The sequence below is a fragment of the Dermacentor albipictus genome, chromosome 4, assembly GCF_038994185.2.
Source record: "Dermacentor albipictus isolate Rhodes 1998 colony chromosome 4, USDA_Dalb.pri_finalv2, whole genome shotgun sequence".
Taxonomy (NCBI): domain Eukaryota; kingdom Metazoa; phylum Arthropoda; class Arachnida; order Ixodida; family Ixodidae; genus Dermacentor; species Dermacentor albipictus.
In genome coordinates this window covers 36,280,214-36,304,580 of record NC_091824.1, presented here as the reverse complement: position 1 = coordinate 36,304,580, position 24,367 = coordinate 36,280,214, and the positions used below count along the sequence as shown (strand labels likewise).

Sequence of the window (24,367 nt, the reverse complement as noted above, 5' to 3'; positions counted from 1 at the left end):
CTAAGCGCTGTGAAGGCTTTGATGTCATTTTGTAAGCACAAAAATCCAGTAATCAATGAACTATATTCCGTCCTATGTAAATCATATATCTGTAACCAGCATGTCATCATATGCTGGGTGCCGGGTCATAGGGGCATTGAAGGTAACGTTCTGGCGGACCAGATGGCCACATCAATTGCATCGTATTCTGCTCATCCTACTGCTACAGTTCCTGTCACAGACCTGAGGCCCTTCTTGCGCAGGAAACTGCGAAACTACTGGCAACGATTGTGGGACAGGGAAACAAATAATAAGCTGCACGTAATAAAGCCACAATTAGGGTTCTGGCCTTCTGCAATAAAATCACGGCGGACAGATGTCCTATTCTGTCGTCTTAGAATAGGACACACATTTGGCACCCATAACTTTTTACTGACCGGAAATGACCCTCCTACATGTGGCAGATGCGGGGAGAGGCTGACCGTGCTCCACGTTCTCCTGGAGTGTCGGAAAGCCGAATCTGAGAGAAGGAGACATTTTTCCTTAGCATACCGTCAACACATTTCTCTTCATTCTGTAATGTTTCTCGGTCCAGAACCGCTTTTTAATACAAACACTGTCCTAGGTTTCCTCAGAGATGTTGTCCTACACGTTATTAGTCCCACACATTCGTAGCGCTTCCTCTCTTGAGAGGATGTCGCTGTGAAAGTCATACTTTATAGCACATGCCTCCAGGCCCTTGTGTTTCAAGGGCTCTGGCGAGGCAGTAGTGCTCCAGGTAATTTTACCATCTCACAGATCTTTTATAATCCATCATTCCCTCACGATGGACTTTATTTCTCATAGAACATGTCATTGTCATCGACATAATCTTATAACACATAGATTTTACGCACTCTAGAGCGACTATTTTTAAGGCCCTTTTACAGCAACCTCACACCAAGATCATTGAACTCATAACTACATTGCGAATTCATCAACACTGGCTTGGCGCTCTTTGGCCATACCTGGCCCTTGCGCCAATAAAAACTAAACATTCATAAAATTCTGGAATGATCCTCATCACCACACGTTCTGTTGCCACGCTTGATTCGCTGCAATCTGAATGTTTTACACTGCCACTCTTTAGGCGCAGGGAACTTCTTTACCATTCTTCGGAATTTTAGTGTATTAACAATGTTTACATATTTGATAAAATACCGTGCTCGTGAATATTTTTTATGTTTCATCTGTGATTGCATAATCCTGTAAGAGTGATCATTTCTGACATTTCTACTGTTCATTACAGAGTACTTCATAGTGTGTCGTTTCTGTGGTCAATTCTCCTGAAAATTCCATTGTAACAACGTTTGAATACAGATATCTGTAACATATCTGTAACAACCTGTGGTATATTTAGGTTTCAATATATGACGCTGACTTGCCTAAATAAAAACAATTAACTCGAGTATTCTTGACTGTGTATTTAGGAGAGCGACAGCGCGGCCACAATGCTGCGGAGAGGGAATATTGAATAGATAGAGTTAGCCACCTTGCTTTGGCGACGGCGCCAAGTCAGCGGGGCACTTAAGGAGGAGGCTGCAGCCGAACAGTTCAGCGATCAGAAAGGAGACGTGCAGCCAAATACAGCAGAAAACTACGTGGTGGGATGAAAGGAAAAAAAAAATAAGGTATAATGGTGAGAGTCAGCTGGTGCGAAAATAATTCACTGGGGATTTAGCGGTAAATGCGAGAGAAACGCGCTATGATTACGTCGCCCTCTTTGAGGTCCCGCATCCACGGAGAAATCATAAAGGTGAATAAAAAGAACACAGAAGACGGAGGTCGAAAAAGGCGACTCAGTGATAGTATTAAATGTTCGGAAGCTCCCAGCATTCGGCAACTCCTACATTTTGGTGCAGTCAACAATGGAATTCGACACGTGGGTGACTTTCTACGTGACACAGCGAGGAGGCCAGCCAGTCCTCACAAGCTAAAAGCTGTATGGAGATAGCTTCGCTTGTAGAAAAAAACGAGATGACCAACCCGTCTCTTCTGGACATCACTGTCGCCAGGGCCAATGCTGCAGTTGAAGACGCAATTGCAAAAGGTGCTGCAAGAATGAGCGTTGGAAGGAGTGAACTTTCTCTTGGGATTAGGCAAAGCCTTCCTGCTAACTGCAACACAACTTCACCAGAGCTTCGCCTCCTAACAATCTGTCAGATGTATGTGCAAAGGTGTCACGCCGCGCAAGCTTGGGCAGCGACCTTCGAACCTGTCCTGCTTTACTGAGACGAATCGGCTTTGTGAAGCTCACAATACGTCCCCTCAGAAGGACCAGCGGCGACACTGTAACGCGAGACACGTTTGACGGCTACAGAGTTGATGGACGACATTTGGTCGCCAACCACGATGCTGTTACCAAGGAACTTCTGTGAAAATGAGTTCTACGCCATTTCGTTGCGGCCACTGCTATCCGCCCAAGCCGATCGACAGAGGAACCAGCTAAATGCTGGGCAACGCTAGGCGCCAAGACGCGCCTATGGAGTCAAGCGCGACGCCTCCGTGTACGAGCATCCCTCCCCCCCCCTTCTTTTGGTAAGTTAGTGTCCAGGGTGCGCCTAGGGGTACTTCTACGATTGTGTTCCGTGAACAAAAGTGCTGGAGTCATTGCGTGCACTCTCGTCCTCAAGGCGGAGCCTTGGGCAACTACGAACTCTCCGAATGGAGGATGGGGTGACAGCGGGTTTCCGTAGACTTTGGATCTAGGGAGACCAAAGGGATTTAAGCGGAATTTTTCAGGTGCGCTAGTGTGGGCTGACGTGTCCTTACGGACCCTCCGAAAAGATGTATTCTGCTTTGAAGGAAGGAAGGAAATCAACTTTATTCAGGCTCCTGCAGGCCACGTGAGCTTTGGGCTCTCATGGAGTGGGCGTCTCCCACGACGGAACCAGGAGGCTGAGTTTTGAGCTGTAGCTCATGCTACGAGAACGATGTACTGCGATCCATCTCCAACCAGTGCGAGTATCCTTTGTTCTGTAAGTAAACCCGCTTTTCCGTTCCTCATCCTCTCGACCTCGTACCCTTCACTAAAGAAACAACTCTCGTCAAGAAAGATCGGATGACGGCGTGGGCCCGCTAAGCCATCCGTGTTGCGCCCCGGTAGCGTAGGCCAGCTACCCGTTACCAGACGCACCGGCGGTGTAGGCTAGAGAGCGACCCTCTGTGTGACCTTCCGAATCCTTCAAAAGCTCGCCTCACTTCAGATGAAACAAACTCAGCAGCAGAAAGTTCTTATAAATGCTCTTGCGAACAACAAGGTAGCTCAGTTCCTAGCGGAACGTGAACTAATCGACGACACTTCGTCTGGTATCACTACATGGCTTGATTTGCATGATTATACTTGCGAACAGAACAATTGGAGCACTAATATTGATCGCCTGTTTAACATGTGCAAGTATCTTGGTGGGAACGTTAAACGATGGTACGACTTTCGCATCACAGAGCACAAGCAGCAGCCGCAAAAAGCATGCAGAGAAAGCTTTCTGTATGCTTTTCGAGTAAATCCACATAACATGTGGGACAAGGCGATCATTTAGAACCAAAAAGAGAAGGGCCTTTTGAATCACTTTTTCGAAAAGCATCGACTATTGCAAGTAGCGGAACGTAGTCTTCCGGAGTACCAGTTGTGATGCTCTCACTGAGAAGCGAATGCCGCGAACAAGTCCAAATCAGGCCACCTTCTACTGTAGATGACATTTTATGCTGACTAAAGTATGGCACTCTCTCGGACTCATTATCTGCACTCAGAGCCGCTTTTTCAAACAGGCAGGTGGTAGACAAATCTAGAGAGTCAAGGCGCATGCGTCATTACGCAACCGCGTGTTTCCAAAGGAGCTTGACCACATGCGGAGAACCAGTTCAACACTGTAGCTGCAAGGATGATCAAGCAATTAAACAAAACGAGTGTTTTTTTCTTGTGAACACAAACTTCTTTTCTGTCCCTATGCTTGTAAATGGACGAAAAATGACAACACACGTAGACACTGATGCATCGGCCCGCATCGTAAATGACAGAATTGTGGAGGAGGCTACGATTAGCTTTTCAAGATTAATATATTGTGAAATGACGTGATCACGACGGATGAACACAGTAGAACTGGAAATACTATCGAGAAAACCAGAATAGCTATTACATGTCACCAAGATGTTGTTTCCAAGATGTCGGAACTCATATGTGTAGGGGCATATCTACTACCTGCAACTATTATAGAAATTCCATTTGAGCTGCGAGGTCTGTGGGTGGCGAGGAAAAAGCCATGTAATTCAAGTCAAGCAAAAAGTACTGACTAAAAAACCTTCAAGGAATGCTCAATTCTGGTAATACGAGACCATAAACCTTACCGTTTGCTTAAGAAATCGCCATTGCACCCAAGGAAGATGGATCAATTTACTTATGCACGACTACTGAATACTGAAGACTACTGAAGACTACAAACGAACAGAATTCTTTCTATTTCCTATGTGCCGCAGAGAAGAAATAATTCATGAGAGAGGTGGCAGCAAATCTTTTTTCAACAATAGACCTATGCAAAGTAGATCGGCAGGTCGCATTAAAAGAAGAAATAAATAAATTTACAGAATTTGTTACACCGTTTGATATACAGGGTCTCCCTATACTATCATGCACCAAGATTTAAAGATATGCGAAATGCTTGTAGCCGGACAGAACCAAGGTAATGTTGCTTGCCATCACTTAGAGATATACTGTCTTTTGCATTCCACCTAATTAAATAAGTAGTCTTAATTACTGAATCAATTTCTCAAATATTATAATTAGATTACAAGTGTCAATGAAAAAGTGCAGAGCAACATAAACACTCCCGATAGAGCGTTCTGTTGCTCAATACGTGCTACTTAAATGTATCTTTCTGAGCGTCAAAGAAGACCGCCAATACATGCAATGTGCCACACACACACACGCGCACACACACGCACGCACGCACACACACACACACACACACACACACGCACGCACGCACACACACACACACATTTATACACTCTTTTTGTGATTCGACACTGCCAAAGCAGTATTAAATCAACAACTTACTAGATGCACCAGTAACTGTGATGGTTGCTCTCTGTCTCTCTCAGCAGTCATCAGCAGCGACTGGCTCCGGCCGCCGTCCCCGGAAGCGGCGGTGGTCGTGGGTCGGCTGGGCGGCCGCGTGGAGCTGGCGTGCGGAGCGGCCGAGCCTCGCGGAGAGATCGGCGACGACGAGCCGTCGTTGCTGCTCTGGTTCCACGAGTCGCGGCCAGCGACGCCACTGTACAGCGTGGATGGCAGGCAGGCGGGAGGCCTGGCGGGCGCCCAACACAGCATGGCGGACGCGTGGGCTGCGCGCGCCTACTTCAGCAGCGTGTCGCGCACCCTGCGCCTCGAGCAGCTGTCGCCCGAGGACCAGGGCCGCTACCGGTGCCGTGTCGACTTTCGCCGTGGACGCACCAGGACGTCGACGCTCACACTCATCGTCAGAGGTACATTACACGTCAGTGTTGCCGGCAGCGTAGGCGTAACAAGCACTGAAACTTCGAGGGCCAACAGCAGCGCCGTTAAGCCTAACGCACAGAGGGAACAGCTTGCAGTGGCATATGCTGCGATTTCGCGTCATCGAATTCGCCGTTTATTTTAAGCCGCTTGTGCCAATCTTCTGACTGAGTGGCCGCCGGCGTAATGGAATGCTAGAGCGCATGCGTTCTTCGGAACGCGAATGGTCATAGCCAAAGCTTCGTTGCCCGCATGGTAATAGAGCAAACGTTGATAGAGGCGTGCATCTGTAATTGTTCTATATGTCCTGCCATGTTCGTGGCCTGACTACTGAACAGTGTGAGCATAGTCTATTCGCAGAAAGAATGGGCCGTAGCGCCTCCTAGCCAGAGTTAGTGCCGCACAGGCCAGAGTTCGAATTCACAAAGCTTTTCGTTTGTTAAGTGTTATTTGCCATTAGCTTGAAGCGTTCGGTAAAGTCATGTCCAGTTAGGTCTGGCTAAAATTCTTCTATTACTAACCATTCTAGCAGCAGAAGCTTTATCCGCACGGTATCATAGCCTGTCGTCCTGGTCTTTGTCGAGTACTTATGTGAGATAGCATTGCTTTAAGGTGTGGGTATGTTTGTGTGGTGGTGTTTGTAAGTCAATGTAGTAATGTACATTATGTTATCTGAGTTTTACTTTCATGTCGATCGACTGGCGGATTAATTTTTGTCGTGGGAATGCGGCGCCGTTCTTGAGCGGCAGTAGTCCAGTTGTTTTCAATAATTGTGGTCGTGTGCATCTTATTCTGTACTTGTACATGATTAGCGCAACTACTTTTTTTTTTGCAGCCTTTCTATCGTGTTAATCAGCTTCATAGTTACCTTAAACCAGATGGTCATTGCTTCTTCTAGTACTAATGCGATTGAACCGCTACATGAATCGAGGGTACTGCTTTTAGAATTAACCCCCCGCCACCGAGAATGTCTTTGGCGTACTAGGGGATGAAACTCGTCGACCGAGGAGCATTCGAAGCAAAATACGACAAATATGTTCCTATCGCCTTTTCGCGTCTATATTGCGCTGCAGCCTGATTACCTCAGTATAGTTCGCCTCGTTCCTCTCCCTCTTGATGCCGTGAGGCTAGAATGCGTCTGCGTGTAGCATTGCTGAGCTACCCAGTGGCCTTCCGTAAAGTGGGGCACATTCTCGCTGTCGCTTGATGCTTGGCCCCGCAGTTGCGGCAAGGCGGATTCGGCTTTTCTGGGCTGTTATTACCTGATTCTCCATCCGCGAGACGGCCACAGCCGTAACACCGACGCTTATCTGCAGCTGGGCATGTCTCTATCCTGTGTCCAAATTCGTGGCACAGTTCACAGACTGCTGACATTGTTCGATAAGATACCCCTGGCAAGAGTACACTGTAAAGAGAGATTTCACGTGGTAGTTTAGAACACTGCAATGTAATAAGAGGTGCGCCTTTCTTGCCCATAGGCTGAGAGCTATCTTGTACGCGTAACAAGTGAGGTTAGCCATGAGGTCTTCACTGGTGAGCCCCTTAGCGCGATAAATCACGCCACGGATCAGACGGCATCTCGTAAGGATCAATTGGTGTTCATTGTCACACATTCGAAGAGCTTTCATTGCAAATAAGCGGTATATCATATCTAGATCTAGCATATCGACCGCAAACTGATTGCTGCGTTCCAGTGGTCGTACGTGAAATGCAGCGTGGAAATGAATTTTGCGGAGTTCACGGGCGATTGAAGCGTGCAAAAAAGACGCAGGTATTGTACTCAGTTGTCCAGGTGACGCCAACTTTATTATCACAGCATAGTTTAACTGATATGGGATCAGATGCCGATTATTGTTTTTTCGTTGAACAGTATGCCAACATTCTTCATCGTTAGAGCGGAGTGTGTCACGACGGGTCCTGTCATTATTGCAGTGACTTGTATAGGCAGCCTGATCATGGTAGTGCAGTTGGGATTAATTATTTGCCTGTCGAGCGCTAGTCAGAACTGTCCTAGAGCCACTTCCTTAGGTCTTTCAGTAGCTTTAGACGGATGAGTTGTATTCGGTCCTACGTCAAAAAATTTTTCCCATCCATGTTTTCAGCGCTAAGGACAGAGAAGGGGTTGGAGACCGGCTTCGCCGGAATCTCTTGTGATGACTTCTCTGGTATCAGCGGCGGCAATGCCTGCAGCAGATTCCTCGTCCACCATGGAGGAGTCAGCGGGGGGCGCCTTCGGTCTGTCGTTGCAATTTTCCGTGCCTTCTTGCCAAGTAGAAGCATCGATATTGCTTTTCGTCGGCAACAAAGAGCACGGTGGTGTTGTGTCGTTCATATTCAGGGCGTTACCCCGAAAAATTCGGGGCAGAAACAACGATATCTCGGGTGCAGTATGAACGTGCGTCTGACTGGCGCGGCTGCTTGCCATCTGAGGCTTCAATAATTTAACGGCAAGCCGAAAATGCGCCATTTCCGCGGTAAGCAACAGAAAAGCAAACTTGGATGCATTCTGCATGCTTAAATTATTTTAATGCAAACTAAGAATCGGCGCTTCATGCATCTGAATGAATGTACGAAATAAGGACCTTATACAGCCCTCTAGCTTACGCCTGAACGCTCACATGCCAGTGGGTACCCATCGATAAGATATGAAACCAGTTTCCGTGAGCATAAGAAGCCAGCAATTTCCAGTACAGCTGAAATAGAATTTTTTTGCGCAACGAAGGGTAACAGTGCTGAACGGCAAAGCATAGGAGAGAAAACAACACATAAATGATGCTGAGTTTCAAGTAGATTTATTCACGCCTAAATGTGAAAATTAAGCCTTGCGGAAGGAGAACAGACAGCACAAAATAAAAAAAAGTTGCTCGTCATTGCAGTTACTGGCTATTGCGACGTTCTATCTGGATAACACTAGTTGTAAAGTCCGAGCTCTGCGAGTGTTCTATCCATCCTTTCACCCTCGATGTTCCCTTTCGTTCCGAATATGCAACAAGCGGCCCACCCATCTGCCTTACTCGTGCTCTTTTGTATTTCACCACGCTTTCCGCGCGTAAGCTGACAAGGCTGACGAGTACAAGGCAGTGTCGACGGAGTATTTTACTTCACTTCGCTCGCTCCACCCAGAAAAAAAACGATGTGTGCGACTGACAACGGTCATTACTCATGCTGAAACGTGTGTCCAACTCCTCGCTCGGAGCGCACAGATCCAGACTGAGCAAGCGAGAGACCAAGAATCGTTGCATCACGCTCTCTATTCTTGCCAGTGAATGCCGGAGGGAAGCAGGCAGGCATGCTGCGCGCAGCGTCAGATTGCCGAGTGAGTTGCGGGAAAAGGAAAGGAGCGACGACAGGGGTTGCTCCGCCAGCTGCCCGACATTCCCACTTTGACACGATGGCGGAAATAATGCGCCACCCCCCCTCCTGATTCCGGGCCCCTCCCCCTGCCACGAAAGGCGCCGTTTTTCTGCTCCCGGGCGCAACTTTTTGTCTCTCGCCGTGTGACGCCCGACGCGCGCCTTGTCCCGCGCCTCTGACGACGTGTCCCGAGGCGAGCATCGATCGATGAGAAGGGACCCTTGTCTCGAGTTCACGAGCGCACGGGATGGCAAGCTTCCGTCGCTCCGTGTTTGCTTTTTCTCTCGTTCGAGCAGCGCTGCCTGCTTCGCGTTTCCATCGAAGCGGGCGAAAACCGGGATTGTCTGATGCCTGACAAGCAGGTCTTCGAGAGTGGGCCGCAGTCACAGCGGCTTCTGAAGGTAGCGCCAGCGAAGCGGCCCGACAGTGCGTGATGAGATGGTAGCAGGAAGGGACGAAGGCAGGGTATTGGGGAGCGAGTAGAGGGGTTGAAAGCAAACACGAAGCCGGCAGAATGTACACACTTTTCAGGAAAACGGCGCGTGACAACGCCTGAGCCCTGTCCATCGTCAATTTGGTGCTGTTTGTGCATATTCAGTGTTGCAGCAACGCTTGCAGGAGTTGTTTTGAATTCCAAAGCTGAATCTGAGCGCCATCCTGATCTTTATTTTCTCATTTTCTTCCCCGAAGGATTTCCTCAAATTCAATTCCCGAACTGAGGGCTTCGGCACCAGTTGAGATTTATGTCCCCCAAAAAGGACGTAGAGAAACAAAATTCGCGATCACGCAGGGGAGCTTCCTTGCAGCAGAAACATACGCGCACACGAATATAGAGAAAAGAGTCTGGCGAGGTTAAATAACGGGCACGAAAGGCCCTTGTTTCCTTCTCCGGCGGCCCTAATGAAATAAGTGTTCAGACGACCCGAAATGCACCGACCTCGGCACATCGGCCTAAACAAAAAGAGGTTCCGATTGGGTGCGGCTCGTTTTTCTCCTGCCACGTCGTTCAAGAAACGCGAGGAACGGGGAGTGAGGAAACGGAGCCGCTGGTGCTCTTTGTCAATCGATGAAACTTGACTGCGGGCTTGTCCGCTTCTTTGCAGTGTCACCGCACAACGTCAGCATCACGGACGAGCTCGGCGTGGAGCTGCGGGGAACCGTGGGGCCACTCAATGACGGCGACCCGCTGGACCTCGTCTGCACTGCCCACGGTATCGGAGCCTGAGCCGGAGGGGTGTGTAGCGTAGATCGAGCGCCCGGAATCCGTCCGAGCAAATCGCGATACTGGACGCATGTCCAATTTGTGCGAACGTTTTGTAGTCAACAGTTGCTCCCTGCGTAAAGCGCCACGTTCGACGGCGAAAATATGCACTGTTGAGAAAAAGGCGCAGCAGTGTCTTCCCATGTAGGGATAGAACAGGAGAGATCTCGCGACTAGTTTCACGTCACCGCTGATCCAAATCAAGCCAGTAGTAGTTGCACTTTACTCTCTCAAGGGTGACTCTGATGGGGAGCGTGTTGTGTTTGTTCGATCAGAAGTCAGGAAGGTGCCTTTTGATGGTACGTTCCACAATATTGAGGGAGATTATCTTCGCCCTGATAGCCTTAGTAAAAAAAATCTCCAACTTCATTTTCCTCAGAATTTCCATCAATGTTGCGTCCAACCATAGTGCAGTACGTGGGGAAAGCACCGAGGATCACTATCACCGCACCGAAAGAGCCGTTGCGTATGACATTTGAACAATGATATTTGTATGCGAATATTACACTACCACGGCGAATTACACGTATTCATGCAGTTTGTTGGAGTATGTATTCTTGGTGTTCATTGGAACTGCAAGAAGTATACGCACAATCATGGGCGATAGGAAAGGCGACACCTAATTTTCTGTGCAAGAGGCCGTAGAGTCTTTTTTTTCTTTGCTTGCTGCAAGACAGCTACCTGGCACGAATTCACATGTCAACCTTCAACTAGCACGTGATAACTCGTTTGCACGACACTTATTCCTCTGCAGGCACTCGGCTTTTTCATTGACACGTACAGAGCAGAAAAGGCTGACTTGTGTTTTTGTGTTTATTAAGAGTTTCTGCTAGCCAATAGTGTTAAGGCCCCAGGAAAGACTTGTTGAGCACTGCTGATGTGATCACTTGCCCTACACAGAAAATTTAACGCTTGCGCGATAGAAACTGAAGTACTTGGTGTTACACTGCATCGGCACACTAAATGGGTGGGTGTGACGACGGCACAAAGCAGTAGCAGATAACAGTTTATCCTGTCTAAACCAGCTATAATAAAACTGTACCTTATACTTGACTACATATTCGTGTTAAGTTCGGCCTACCTTCGTCCAGCCTAATTTTCCTAAGCAAGAACGCAAGTCAAAGTTATATTTCGGGTCAAATTTTTTTGTAAGTTGCATATGTTTGACTTTATTAACATAGAAAATGACGAAAGAGAGTGTTTTTTCACACGGACGCCACGAATGTGTCGCCTTTTATCTTCATATAATATGGAAAGAGCAAGCAAGTTGCTAAGAGAGTCATCAAATGTGGTGGACCTAAATAATAGTAAAGCACAATATGTGATAGCGAGGTGTTGCAACGGGGTAAATAATTGCATTAGTCTTTATTATTTAACAGCATAAAGAGTGAAAAAAATTATGATTAGAGTATTGTCCCTTAAGTGATCTTCGAATAACCATGTTAACCCTTCAAAACTGAAACTGCCAGGCATATTAGGTGTTTTCCCAGATGAATAGGATATGAAATAGAACTCAAGTTCTGGCCTTGTCCTTGTTTCTCTTGGGCGCAATTGTAATTAACTGTGCTGCATTATTATACGGGCCTCGGCTACGTACACTAACATAAAACATTAGTGACATTGCAAAAATATCTGAACGTTTCTCTGATCACTTCATGAATCACAGATTCTACTATAGACAGGTCGGGAAACGTTACAAGCACGTATTAGTTAGCCAGTTGCACATGTGCAGGAGAGCGAGGCATATAGATACGGACCTTAAGCCTTTCAGGCCCAGTGATTCAATTAAAAATCGCTTCATTGAGCTGCTTGCGGAAATATGCCACCTAAGCTTTCCAAGGCAGTATACCCTAAAAAAATTTCCTTTTATTTTTATATGCTGACAAGTCGGTGCACATTATTCCAAGTCTTGACTACCGTTGTCCACGCGCGTGCCCACCACCTCGCATTCTTGACAAATTTGTAATAAGAAAACGCTCTCTGAATTGGTTCTGTGTCTGATAGTATCTGTACTCAGTGAGCCTGATGAAAGAGCTGAAATAAAGTACGTTGAAGGCACCACAGATGCTTTTTGTCAAAAACTATTTCGCCACTAACCTGATTATAGTTACAATCAGAGAACATGTTGGGTAGTTTCTTCTGGGCAGGTGCGAAATGCATCGCCGTAATTTGTAGCCCTCTGTCGGTGCATTTACTTTTATTGATGTAAATTCCATCTCTCGCAACAAAACAAAATTATGGTTGCTCTTGGTAAAATTGATCATGAGCGTTTTCGTACACGATAATATATATACACATGATGAGGTGAAAACGGAATTGCACAAACAAAAAAAATGCTATGTCCATCAGGAATATAACCGTTTTCTATCCGAATAGGTAATGACAATAGAACGTAATGATCGTAGTAAAGCAGCCATCAGAAAATACCACTGTCATCAAAAACGGCTCCGCTGCTATTACTTTTGTGTGCACACAGACATATGCACACAGAACACGACGAAATACTCAGAAGCCTCACTCAGTATTCGCTGATATAGTTCTAGTTCATCTCATTTACCTACCAATGCCTGCCGTGCAGCCATTTGAATTTGTAGCTTAGAAATTATTCCAGGTGCTTTGGTAGAAAATCGTTTTATAATGAGGACCAAAGGCAAATATACATATTTTGCTTTGTGCTGACAGCCAGACGGCCTGTGAAGCGACTTAAATATAGGAGAAATTCTTGAAGTTCTATAGACTTCTTTGGTAGTGCAAGAGTTCGGCCCTGCAAATTTTACTGCTAAATATAGTCAGTTTTTGGAACTGTTGCTGCAGTGAATGATAAATAAACAGGTTCGGTAGTGTGTCGTCAGTTTTATGCAACTGGCGAGAGCATATGACTCTATTACACGTCCCAGGTACGACAGGATTTCAATGTGTGAGTATGTTTATTCATCCATTAAGGTACGATGACATGATCATTTCGATACTCCCAAGACCAAGTGAATATAATTGGATTAGTGCGTACAAATTGCATCCATAAGAAGTGCGGTGTGTGGCTGATATTTGTTTTTGTTTTGTCGCGCAGGATCAATGCATAGGGAACGAATTTAAATCTCTCAGCCGCAAACTCATGGTTAATGTACGAAAGGGTTAAACATATAAGCAGTATTTTGAAAACACAAGCACACCGCGCTGTTTTGGCATGCAAATCGAGAAACAGGACACAGGAAAGCAGACGAAGCGCTCGGCCTTTGTCCTGTTACCAAAACAGCGCGGTAAGAAAGGTAAATATGTGCAAGCAACTAGTAGTCGGTGCATTTCTAGCTAACACCTCGGACGACTTATAGTAGAGAATGCCTAAGCTACTTCATTATAGCTTCATTGACGAAAAACGACCATGAAATTATGCATATGATACGTCTATGACACTAGAGAGGTGAGTTTATGAAAATTTTGTTACCGGAAGAATCCTTCTCGCAAAGCACATGATAGATTTTACAGCGCATGTGGTAGTAAGTTCGCTGATGCTTTTACTATTATATTTGGTTAATTGCTTCCACAGCTAAGTCAAGAAGAGTGTTATCGTATTGGTAAAGACATATTTATGGCAAAAGTAGAAGGAACAATTGCTTTGCTTGCCTAAAAGAAAGCTCTAGCTTGGCCCAAACTACGCTGCCGCCTATTCAAGTACATTTAAAACGCAGAAATGCTTTTTGAGATAGCAAATGCGCCGATTTTATTAAAATATGAGGCATTTGAAAGAATAAGATAAATTCTAGTTACTATTGGAAGCGAAATTTTGATTTATTGGTTAGGTCTTCCTAAAAAATTCGCGGAAATTGGTATGTTTGAAAAAAAAAAGACTAGCAGCACGAAGTTTACAAATCTACAACTCCAAACCAAGAACTGATATCGTAGTTCTGTAAATTGCATCCGTCAACAAACCCAAAGCATTTAAATTTGATATAATAATTTATATCTTACGTGAATTTGTTACAGTGTTTACGGAGGTTTTGAGAAAATGCTACTCACATATTAATGCTCTACTTGAGAACCAAGTTATAATCCTTAAACATGTCCGCTTTATAAGCACTATTAGGTGAATTTACTGATTTGCGACAACTTTTTTCATTGTCTCAGTTTCAAAGTTGTAAGCTTGATTGTTTTGTTTTCTGAAAAGTTCCGATATTGAGAAATATAGAATGGAGGGCCTAAAAAGGAATGTGCCACCAACAGTCCCTAGATACCCTTTTCTTTTAAATGCAGCACACCTCATCGAACTTAGTGCAGTGGGTGCCGAGAAAATCAATTTCTCCTTTCTCATGTGTTTACATAGGAGCTCCCGAGCTAGACCTTCTTCTTAAGGCGAAACTCCTTGGCCTGACAGCCTGAGGGCAGAATTTTATGAGTGTTTTTGCTGTAAATTGGGTAGTTTTTTTGCCTAAAGTGTATAAACGTGCTTACAAAATTGGATACCTGCCCGCCAGTCTGCATCAAGGGCACAGTAAGCTTTTTGGGAAAAGTAGACTTATTCCAAAAGGCAGTGATGCAACTAAATTGCAGAAAATTGAGGAATATCACCCCGTATCGCTTTGCAACGTGGAATATAAGATATCTGCGAAGTTACTGGCTACTCTCCTTCAAGGCGCAATTAGATCAGCGGCGGGAGACGATCAAACATGTGGCATTGAAGGAAGGTGAATGCAGACAAATATTCACGTTGCGTCGTCTGTGCTATTGTGTGTAGCAGAAAGTTTCAGTTTAAGTTTCAGTTTATTGATGCGCTTGAAACGTTTTACAGAAAAAGTAACTCTAGGAGGTCCCCTAGTCAAAGACAGGGGAGGGACCTCCAACAATAAATACGTAAAAAAAGTACACTTAATACGGTTAACAACAGCAGTAGCAATCCTTGGAAAAGAAAGTATTAACAAACAAAGTGGAGTCATAGTAATACCAATAAAGGATAAACACAAAAAGCAGATCCTAGGAGTATTATTTGAAATTCAGAAGCGTAAAAAAACATACAACACAATCACTTTCCCAAAGAGTGGTGACGAATTTTCCTCTTAAATAAATGAATGGAAGGAGATGATTTATTGGATGGTGGTAGTGAATTCCATATTGATATTGCCAAGAAGTTCGCAGTAAATTTGCCATTGTTAATCTTTGGTTTTGGTAGGAGGTAGTTGTTATGGTGTGAAAATCGAGTGTCAGTGAAATGGGCGGTTTGGTCGTTTGATATCAACAAAATTGGTAATTCTCCTCGACAAAATTTATACGTCAGTGCACTAAGAGAACATTTATTTAAATCCACTACTGACAAAATATTATATGTGCGGAGTAATGGCAGAGCACTAGATGAAAAATAATTGTAATTGATTATTCTCAAAGCTTGGTTTTGTGTAGGTAGGTCGCAATGGTACAGGTCGATTTAGAAAATTCATTTCATAAAGTTAATCACTACTTCTTATTTCTTGTGCTAGAGCTCATAATCATTCAGTCTCGTCTTTTTTTAAGGGTATCAGCATCTGTTACGCAAACGGCACAACACTACTCGTAGTTAATGGTTGTCTATCCGGATCTGTATACCTGAGGGCGTCAGTAAGGCAAGCTTTCCAGAATTCGCTTTGTACTTGGAAGCGCTATGCGTCTGAATTCTGAAGGATCATACCTTTCCTATAGGTTATCACTGTCGTCCAATGAGGTTTATGTACTTGCCTATAGAGATGACATAGCCTTCTTCTGTGCCCTAAAAAAAATGTAGGTACTGCCCTTGCCATAACGCACAGCTTTGTAAAACTTCTGGCGCAGCTGCTAACTTTGAGAAGAGTTTAGGATTGTGGTTCGGTCTATGGTGTATGGCGCCAACTCACTTCGCAGGTATTCAGTGGATTCCAGTACTTCACCTGTCTGTCACGCGACGTCACGAACACCACAATAGCTCCCCATCTAATATTACGTGTACGCACTGATTATGCATCATTTGACAGAACAAAAGAAGAATAGTTATTTCTGATTCGACGCCTTTTCGCCATTAGCCCTCGGCTATTGGTCAAAAGATTTCGAGGCTATCACGTATTTCACCTGCCTATCAGGGGACGTCACTAAACCGCAAGAACTCAGTGCGTTAAAGGGACATGTACGCGTTGCAGATGCATTCATATGCCTAACAAAACTGAGTTTTCTTCTGAATAGCCTCAGGCTGCCCTGTTCCGAAAGGAATAAAAGATGGCTGCCACTAATCGTTCAGGCACTGGCTACTCACACCTGCCGGAGATCATGGGTTTATTTGCCTATAATAAAACATTTTGCATGGCCGTGTAACGTTTTCGAGCACTCCTGGCACGTTTACGACCTCGCTCTACCAACTCTTCTTTGCTGAGGATCCCTTTTAGCAGCATTCTTAACTTTCCGTTGCATGCAGCCGCGATTTTCGACCAGCCACCGCAAGCTAAGTAAACGGACCAACCGCAGACGCCGGCACCACCCTCTTGGTTATCTTGGTTATCGATTTTCAGTGCACTGGCTTGGCCCTATCGAATCCCTCTCCACTTGAGCGTGCTCCTCGCCTCTTGTCAGTCAATTAGATAAGACAATGTTAATCGCTTTTAAAGCAAACATAATTGACCTCCTATAAATGAGCACAGATTGGTCTCTTCAGACAGCCCTGCGGGTCACCAGCCGATGCTTGCGTCGGTGGTTACGCAAATTTGACGTCAGGAGGTTGGAATAAAAACATATTGGAATAGTTTTACGTTATAGGGCCCCGTATGGTGTCTTCATGCTACTTGGCCCGCATAACCTTTGGCGCAGCAAAATGTGTGACAGGCATGCTGAGTCACCGCGAAGCACTCGGTCGTCCTCCTGGAAATTCGCTGCTTACGTTCGTATTGTTCATGCACCACCGGAAACACTGCTGGACTGCGTGCCCTTACTGCACGCTTGCAAGTCATGTGCTTGCCCTATTTTTGAATGTGTTTTAAGTAATCTTAAATTTCGGTAGTGCTTTGTTTAGGTAAAACTTCTGCTCCCACGTAATAAAGAAAGAACGCGGTGGTGGCCTTCAGGTCACGTGGCTGTTTGCCACGCCTCAGTCGAGGGTTTAATTCTCCGTCAATAACATATTTCTTTCCGCAGCTAGTTTTCTTTAAATATTTTTAGTTCTCTATTTTCGGCAGTATCTCTGGCATGGAGAAAACATTTTTTGCCACTCAGAACATATAATTGCAAGTGACCGCAAGCAACACGTTCTCACGACCGCTAGACCATCTACATTATACCTTGCTGTTGGCGCATGATGGCCTTAGTTGCTTATGCGCCATTAAACTCATCAACATCAACATCATCAACATCACATGTAATGCACGACTCAGTCATACGGATAAGTTCGTTTATTGCTGTTTCTACATTCATTATGCTGTTTTTTACATGCTCCCTGTAGCGCATGTCAGAACAACGCGAAAAACTTGAGCGCATGTCACGACGGTCCGGTGTTTGTTGCAGACCGGCAGCAATGATGACGTCTTACCTTGTGAGACAAAGTAGCAAAACAACTTTGGCACGTCAGGCATGTCACACATAAGAAAAGAAACAAAAGAACAACAACAGTCGTGAATTGGTATCAAACCCAGGTACCCAGCGTAGAAATGGGAGATTTCAGTGCAACGCTCACAAAACGGTTGACTTAGGAGTGTCTTTGCTTGCAATATAATAACTGACTTCAATCTGCTCAGCTTCTCGCAGCATAAGTTTTGTTAATTTCGACGCTTCTAACAATTAATTATCGTGTGCTTTACGTACGTCCCACTCTAACATTTGATCTGTAGGGTGCTGAACACCATTAGTCACTGCTTGTGTGACTAGAAAAGCGAGCCCTCAGCCTCATTGGTATGAATTACCGTGGAAGTAAACTTATGGTACGTGTTTTCTCCATCCAGTTTCCGCAGAATCTCACCTATGCAGCATTCGCTAGTATGAAGCGTGATAGAAGGCACAGTGATACAATTCTCTTTCTGTTTTCCAATAAAAAAATCCTTCCTTCGTCTTCCTTGTGAACTGATCTGTGTGCTGTTTCATTACCGATGTGTCTGTATTTCTGGGCGCACCTGCAACTGCCAATACGTTGTTCTAAGTGAGGATATTGCGTAGTTCGCAAAGATTGTTCACGTTTGTTTCATTCCTACATTGACACATTCCTCAGTTTTTCAGCATCACAGACACAATACCTGCATCCCGATACACCACATTATGGAAATTTATTCTTCATTACCATTGAGCCTTGCATCTTTGCAGAAGCGTAATACTAGGCAAGCTTCTCTTTACAATTCCAACCTCCTTAAATATAGCAACCCTTACGGTTAACGGTTAACTCAACTTCACAGCGCGAAAGTTTCACACGAACTATCAATAGGAGTAAAAGAAAAAGCTAGTGAATATGAATTGAGATGTAAATTATATTACTCATCTAGCCAAATGGTCTGATGAAAATTTTTGATGAAATATTGATAGATTGCCTAGTTTTTTGTGGTCAAATTTTGTTTGTTAAATGCGTATTTTTCGCATTGTAAATTCAACTGCAACAAGTATGAAGTCGTGGATGTTCCTCGAAATTGTTCCAGTGTGTGTTTAAGGGGTACATCCAGATTATGTGTGCAGAGACGTTGCATCTGAATGTTGCTTGTGTGTTCCCTTTTACGCTTAAGCAATTTGCATAGTCGATATTGGACCGGTTACTAGCTTTTAGGCTATCGTTCCAAAGTGCGTTTTGTTCAGCTTTATTGTTTGCTTGAATAAAATGTGTGTACTCCTATACAAATAGATTAGATCCATCATGTAGTGTCTAGTTAATCCTCTGAACGAAAGGTTACTATGAAGTTACCACACCATTTTAGACTACTGGCGATTCCCATGCCATAAATTCTCATTCAGTACACGTGTACTTTGCATTGCATAGATTTCTTTTTATTTGTGCGCTACGAAAAAAAAATATAAGTGACTGTTTCCGAAAGCTAACAAGGTGATAAGTTCGAAATTAGTGTGACATTTGTATTTTCAAGAAGAAAACAGAAGTGCACTAAACATCGTGCTTATTCTATCAGGATCCTGGAAAACTAGCAGTTTTATTTCGACCTTGTTTCGCCATGTCTGCTCGGAAATAATGTCAAAGAAATAAACTTGCTCATTTCACACTTTCTTGGAGATGTACGTTGGCAGGATACCAGGTCATGTGTTCTTCAAGGACATGTTTTTTTGTGCCTGTATTGCTCTTAAGGACGTCCTCCTCCTGTAATCTCATGGTGGCAAGATGCCAGGGTGCTCCTGGACAACGACTCGGCCAACACGTTTGACGGCGATGTCTCCAGGAGTGTCCTGCATATCGACATTCTGCAGCGGAGCCTTCTGATGGCCCACATAATCTGCAAGGCACGCAGCGGTGATGAAGAGGAGAAAGCGAGCATCACTCTTGACATAAATCGTAAGCAAAGGGCAGCTCTCTTGTGGCCAGCATGCCCGTTCGCACTTCTCAACAAAGTACCGGAAACAACTTATTTTGGATAAATACACATAAATGCCGCAGGGGGTCGGAAGTTCACTAAACTTGTAGTGAGACCTCCTGTTAGACATACTACCTGATAAACTTACTGTCTATAATACAACTGCGTGCGAGTAAAGAAGGGAAACTCTTGGAACGTGACGTCGGTCAACTTTTCGTGCCTTCTCATGACTGGTGTCTACCTACCTCCCTACTGGCCAAAAGCAACGAAACAGATTCATTCTTGCATATATAGATAAATGTCGGGCACTCGCAGAAAACAAATTAAAGCTTCCTGAAATGAGGATTTCATCCCAATGCAAAACTGTTTCGCTTAATATGATTGCTTGGGGAGTTATAAAACATGCTTGGACGAGGCTGCCACATTTCGCAACATCTGTACTTGTTTCTTGTTTATTCTTACCACAATGTTCTTCAGTCAGGACATTCGTTGGCCGCCTGTGGTGTGAAGAGTGGGAATGAAGGGGTAAGGAGACGAGCAAAGAAGCATTTTGGAGACCACCACGACAATAGACATGTCCAAATTGCTGTGTTGCTTTCTGTAAATATATTTTTCCTTTTCGTATTCCCACCTTTGTGGACGAATTGCAGGTATACTTATTTACGCAAGGTTGTTTATTCCAGTGGTATAAGCACCGTTATATTTTTTTTGTTTGCCTGTAACTTTTAACGTTCATTGTGCTGAAATTTCTCCGCCCCTATGTAATGGCCAATGGGCCCCTAGGGTTATAAAAATGAAAAAAAAGAGAATGTACTTCGCTGCTAAGTGAAAACATACCCACCCTGTTCCCGTTTCGCCTAGAGTTATCTGCATCAGAAAGCTAAAAAAAAAACGTCGGAGCTAAACTCAAGCAACTGCATGAGTTTAGGCAAAAGTGGTTTTTCGTTCAGCTCATAACGGTTGAGCGCACTGCTTCTGTATTCCTGCAGCTGGCTATATGAATTAACTTGAGTGTATCGCGTTCTTTCGTCATCAATCATCATCATCATCATCGAGTACCTTGACTCGTCGGGGCTCTCGGCGAGACTCTAGAAAATTTTTTTCAAAGACGAATAGCCTAACGGCTATTCACCACCTCGGGCCTCCTGATCCGCCTAAACTTCGCTTTTTCTGGGCCACCTCCTAAGGTCTATCACCCGTCCACTCCTCTGGTCTAAGCCACTGGGCCTTCCAGACCAGGCTGCTCCGCTGCTGCCGTGGCGACTCTCTACCTTTCTCCCTCCTTCTATCGCCTTCACTCCCATATCCTTACCCCTGCCGGCGTTGAGCCGCGCTCCCGCAAGGGTTGCAGAAGATAGTGCCAGCCCTTCCTCCTTTACCTACAAGAACTACTTCTCTCGCCATCAATTTTCTTTGTCAGTCTTCATTGCCCCTTCATTTCCTCAGTTGGTTTTTGAGAATTGAGTCTAGCATCGGGCACACGGCGATGAGAAAGATGGCCGGGCTAGGATCACTAGTCCGCCCTCGCGAGATTGCTTGTTGGGGCACAGTAAGGTGGCCTCATCCTAGTGAAAAACTGGGCTCCAATCGCTGCTCTAAAGGTGGTTGGCTAGCGAAACTGTGGTATCACCTGATCCGATAGAACAATGTGACGAAGCCTTGAACTGGGTCGTGACGAGCCAGAGGACGGCGTCGTTGTGCATACGGACGTGGCTTTTCCTTTCTTCACTCGTCGTATTCACGCTGCTCTTTAGGTGTCCTAACTGTGCGTGGCTTGCTTTGAGCCGGAACCGCTTTGACCTGCCTGGCCTGAGCACGACGGCGTTGTGCGTGTTGACGTTGCTGTTCCCGTCACCGCTCATTGTGTTCGTGCTGCTATTCGGGAGTCCAAACTATGCGGGGCTTTCACATTGCGCTATCACAACACCAATAAAATCAATTGCGTGGTGGGTTATTATTTTACATATGAAAGTGTAGTGACATCACTCCCTCCATTGTATGCTACACATACCGCTACCAGGAAACTACCGCTTACGCAACCGTCATTTTTACAAAGAAACGCTGGTGGGGAAAGCTATGGGCGAAGGCGAGCTTTGTGGTTCTTTTTTGTTGCCCCGCACGGTCAGGACGCTGGTGCTGCGGATGAGCGAAGGCAGATGCCATCTGGTGGTGCTGCAAGCAATCCAGCAATCCACAGCGCAACAATACGAGGAATCACATACAAGTTTTTGAAAACAAAGTGTGTTTATTCTACGCTAATAAGAACAAATGCATGCTGTTCGGAGCTTTTTTAAAAAGCCGCCAGTGATTGTTTAATCTCTGGCATTTAATTACGCAAACAAGAGTATTTATCCAACTTTTTTAGGCGATATTTTTCAAAATGCCATTTGTGGGGTTTTAGAGAACCGCAAGGCATATATAATGTGTGTATTTTTCCGGCAAAGAGAGAAAGCCTGCGAAATCTGAGAAATGCCATGTCACCATAAGCACGCTCATGCAGGGGACACAAGCGCCATAAAACAGTCAGACTTTTTCCCTGCCAAAGACGAGTGTCACTCGTTCAGGGGTTTTTCTCAAAATATGCTAGTGAGGGCTCTAACTAATCCAAGGATTTCCTTTCGTCGACTGAGTGCCACAAATCGGTTGCAGTAATTACAATATTTTAGTGTGAATGATGCGTTAATAAATGTTGATGTTAATAAACGTGAATGTATTATATAATTAGTAATTTATAAATATATAAATGGTATTAAGTGCTGAAAATGCTAATAAAAGCGCTAATAAATGCTTTCTAAAAGACTATTGTTTCTGGGGGCGCAGTTAGCGGTAGTGAAGCGAAAGTCTGGATCACCTGCACTTTAAAAAGAACGGTGCGGCTTGAAAGTGATTATGCGACGATAGCGGCATTTTCAATGCCGGAACCATGGTCTTCTACGACTTTTCTTCAACTGAAGCAAATAATCAGACATAAGAAGCTCTAGCGACTCGTCTTCGCAGCTTAAACTTAGTCATAACGATTGAGAAGATTTACAGCCTCTAGCCACCGCTCTAGAAAAGCGGTATGTCGCCAGTACTTCTCCAATTTCCTTCCCCCGCATGGAGCGCGAAGCATAACAAAAGTGCGCTCGCCTTCTGCTCCAAGAAATATCGTACTTAATAGGAACTGTCCTTGTGGTTTCACCATCTAAGGCTAAAAAAAAAAAAAACGCGGAAAAATAATCCACAGGAAAAGACAACATAATATAACAACTGAACTGGCGATATTGGAATAATGAAAACGTTAGACATTGGGTCACTAACAACAACAGCAACAACAACAACAAAAATAGAAAAAAGTTTGGAAATATTGAACATCGTCTGAAAAGAAAAGCAAACAAAAAATACGGAAAAACATTGCACATACAGTCTGCATAACAAAGCAAGCATTTCCTCTCAGGCATGCCATTCAAGGCAGCGCGTATTTTTCATGCTGGTTCACGAAGTTATCATCGGAAGCACGGAAGGAACAGAGGCGCTGTTGTAATGCGTTGTTGCTGGGCTCAGCGATGCGTCAGCGGGACAGGGCTCCGGCGGCGAGAAAGATGACGGCCGTCGCCCTGCACCCAGCCGCCTTCAAGAGAAATATTCATTTAATAAAGCGAATAGTTCTGTAGAAGCGTTGGGCTAATCGCTTACATTGACAGTCAGCGTCGACGGATTCTCCATGATGTCTTCCGCGTTCTTGTTTAATAACTGGATAAGCGGGAAGGTGGCAGCATAAGCTCCGGCTGTCCTAAGACGTAGTTGGGAGACTGAGGGCCCCCTTTTACTATAAACACCCGCATACACGTGCTTAAAACACACAACCATACGAAGCTTACAATAAGCGCAAGCGCGACAAAAACGTTCAGAAGAAGCGAGCCACACATTCCCCTTTACGGAACAGAAATCTCCATTTCCTCTTCTTTTGTGTGCGGTGAATCATGAAACGCTGTTTGTACAAAGGGAAGATTCGCAAAATGTAGTCGGTTTCTACGAGCACTTCGCTTCCTACAGGACCCTCTATACTTTACCGTGGTGCAGTACGCCCGCTGGGAGTGGCCATCGCCGCACCGAAAGCGGTTCTCGTGGCCGAGCAACCAGCGCGAATTCGCTGCGACTCGTGGGGCTCCCGTCCGGCCGCGAACCTGAGCTGGTGGATGGGCAGCCGCCGCATGACCCGCAGTGCGGCCAGCGTGGACGAGTCGAGCGGCCGCACGAGCAGCGTGCTCGCCTTCACGCCCGCGGGCGACGACCACGGCCGGCGGCTCCGCTGTCGCGCGGCCAACGAGCGCGTGCCCGGCAGCGCGATCGAAGACGCGCTCTTCCTCGAGGTGAACCGTGTAGTGTTGGCTTTGTAGGCGACTTCGCCGAAGTCGCCTACAAAGTAGTCCGGCAGTCCTTCGCCGTAGTGCAAATGAGTGCGCTGTCATTAGTGGAGGGTTGAAGCTCGGCACTCTTTTTCTGTTGTGTTCGCCAATGCCGACATAAGTGGATAAAGACTCCTCACCGGGATGTGGGTGGTTCCAAAAGCTGGAGACTACAGCCCATTTATTGAGGAGCCCCTTCGCCCTTGTCCCCTCTCCGAAACGTTTCGGCCATTCTGCCGCATGAATCAGTTTTGTTACAAACGCTGTACAGAAAATGCGTGCGGTGGAAAAATGTCGCGTGCCTTGAGGCGTACTCTGCAGTCGCGGATACTTTTCTCTGGCAATGAAGGTAAGGCTACAGGAGCGTACATTCTGCGGT

At 45.4% G+C, this 24,367-nt stretch overlaps 1 protein-coding gene across 1 annotated transcript in view; it reads left to right on the top strand.

The window, feature by feature from the left end:
• The window catches only part of LOC135919871 (nephrin-like), a 65,123-nt gene that overhangs the window by 15,568 nt on the left and 25,188 nt on the right, over positions 1–24,367 (top strand). Inside the window, exons 2-5 of the mRNA XM_070538045.1 lie at positions 5,116–5,499; positions 9,967–10,074; positions 19,378–19,581; positions 23,663–23,952. Of these exons, the coding sequence (XP_070394146.1) occupies positions 5,343–5,499; positions 9,967–10,074; positions 19,378–19,581; positions 23,663–23,952 (759 nt within the window). The 5' untranslated portion in view covers positions 5,116–5,342. The remainder of the gene's footprint in view (positions 1–5,115; positions 5,500–9,966; positions 10,075–19,377; positions 19,582–23,662; positions 23,953–24,367) is intronic.